The following is a 1,711-nucleotide window of genomic DNA, read 5'->3' on the forward strand; positions in this document are numbered from 1 at the left end:
AGATTTAATCTTCTGGAATCCATAGCCACTATGGCTCAAGATCTCCATACCAAGATCCAGATAAGGATCTCCAAGCCTCCAGATAAGGGTCACTGGTGAGCCTTCCAATTCTGGATTGTAGTTCATTCCAAATAAGTCAAGTTGACAACCAGGAATAGCCACTACAATCACACTAGTCTTAAATACTTTATTTTACATTTATTGTAAACCAGGCTGGCCTTGAACTTACAGAGATACACCTGCTGCCCCCTGAGTGCTAGGATTAAAGGAGTGCACCACCGTGCCCAATACTAGTCAAACCATTTTAAAGGAATGTATGGTTTGCAGTTTTTAAATTGTCTGTGTGTGCGTGTGTACGGTGTATGTCCATGCATGTGTTCGACTGCCTACATGCGTGTGTCACAGAGAGGGTGGCAGTTGGGGAACAGATTCAGGTGTGGGCCTCAGCGCTTTTCTTCTTTGAGATGGGTTCCCAGACCTGTTGGCTGATGACCTGGGGATTCTCCTGTCTTTACACTTCTGGTACATTCCCTTTTTTCTAGCTTGCACACACACACACACACACACACACACACACTTCAGTTTTCCAAGGTGGACGAGTGAGTTGTTCTGTGAGGAGCCTTCACTCCATCTAAAGCCTTCGAGGATTCTGAGACCTTTTATTGAAATCAGAAGTAACGGTGGTTTTCCTGTGTAGTAACTTCAGATGAGAACAATAAAACCCGGGGAAGGAACATGATCTTCCGCCAAGAAGACTTTGAAGATGTGAAAAGGAGTTTCAAGAAAAAAGGATGTACATGGGGACCAAGCTCCGTTCAAACAAAGGAAAGACCAGAAGGCAGAGAGAGGTAAGGGTGTGAAGAGGAGGCTCGTGGCACACACTGGGTAGTTGCGCTATCTATCGTGCATGTGACCATGTGGCTCAACCTGCCTCTTGGGAAGCAATTATATGGATGCTAACTTAATGTTCAGTCAGCATGCTGAGCTGACTTCGTGAAATAACTATTAGTTCAGTACATAATTCAACATCTTTATGTATCACTTCGTAGTTTGTGTATGGGGGTGGCGGTGGTGGAGAGATTGCTCAGTCCTGCAGAGGATCTGAGTTTGATTCCCAGCACCAACATGATGTCTTACAGCCACCCTTTACTCCATTTACAGGGGATCCATCACCCTCTTCCGACCTCTGTGTGCACCAGACATGCATGTGGTTTGCATGCATATGTTTGGGCAAAACACTTATACACATAAATAAGTCTAAAATACTTTTAAAAGATTTTATCAGGTTTTCAAAATTCAGAAGCACAAAGTGGGTATTGTCTTTGTATCTTTAAAAATACTGCAGCTGGACTGAGACATTCGGCAGATGAAGTGCTTGTCTGGCAAGCAAGAGATGCAGAGTTCAATCCCCAGCACTCAGGTAAAAGCTGGGCAGGCATGGTAGCGGTCTGTAATCTTAGACCATCAAGACCTGAGACCCTGCACTCCCAGACTCCAAGGCACCAAGGTAGAGGGTCCTGTGGGTCTAAGGAAGTCTTAGAAGAAACAAGGGACCTCTAGGGCAAACTGGCTTGCTACCCTAGCCAGAACTGGTGAGAGGCCCTGCCTCAATATAGTAACAATAAAGAGCAATTGAGGAAGACATATGATGTTAGCTTCTACCCTCCATACACACACACACACACACACACACACACACACACACACACAC

The 1,711-nt window shown here is 45.1% G+C and overlaps 1 protein-coding gene across 2 annotated transcripts in view; it reads left to right on the forward strand.

Annotated features, from left to right (window-relative positions):
* Map3k21 (mitogen-activated protein kinase kinase kinase 21) overlaps positions 1-1,711 on the forward strand; it is a 39,826-nt gene that overhangs the window by 30,176 nt on the left and 7,939 nt on the right. For both annotated transcript variants that reach the window (XM_029480830.1, XM_021170774.2), the window contains one exon: positions 698-848. In XM_029480830.1, the coding sequence (XP_029336690.1) occupies positions 698-848 (151 nt within the window). The remainder of the gene's footprint in view (positions 1-697; positions 849-1,711) is intronic.

Source organism: Mus caroli, chromosome 8 (genome assembly GCF_900094665.2).
Source record: "Mus caroli chromosome 8, CAROLI_EIJ_v1.1, whole genome shotgun sequence".
NCBI classification, from domain to species: domain Eukaryota; kingdom Metazoa; phylum Chordata; class Mammalia; order Rodentia; family Muridae; genus Mus; species Mus caroli.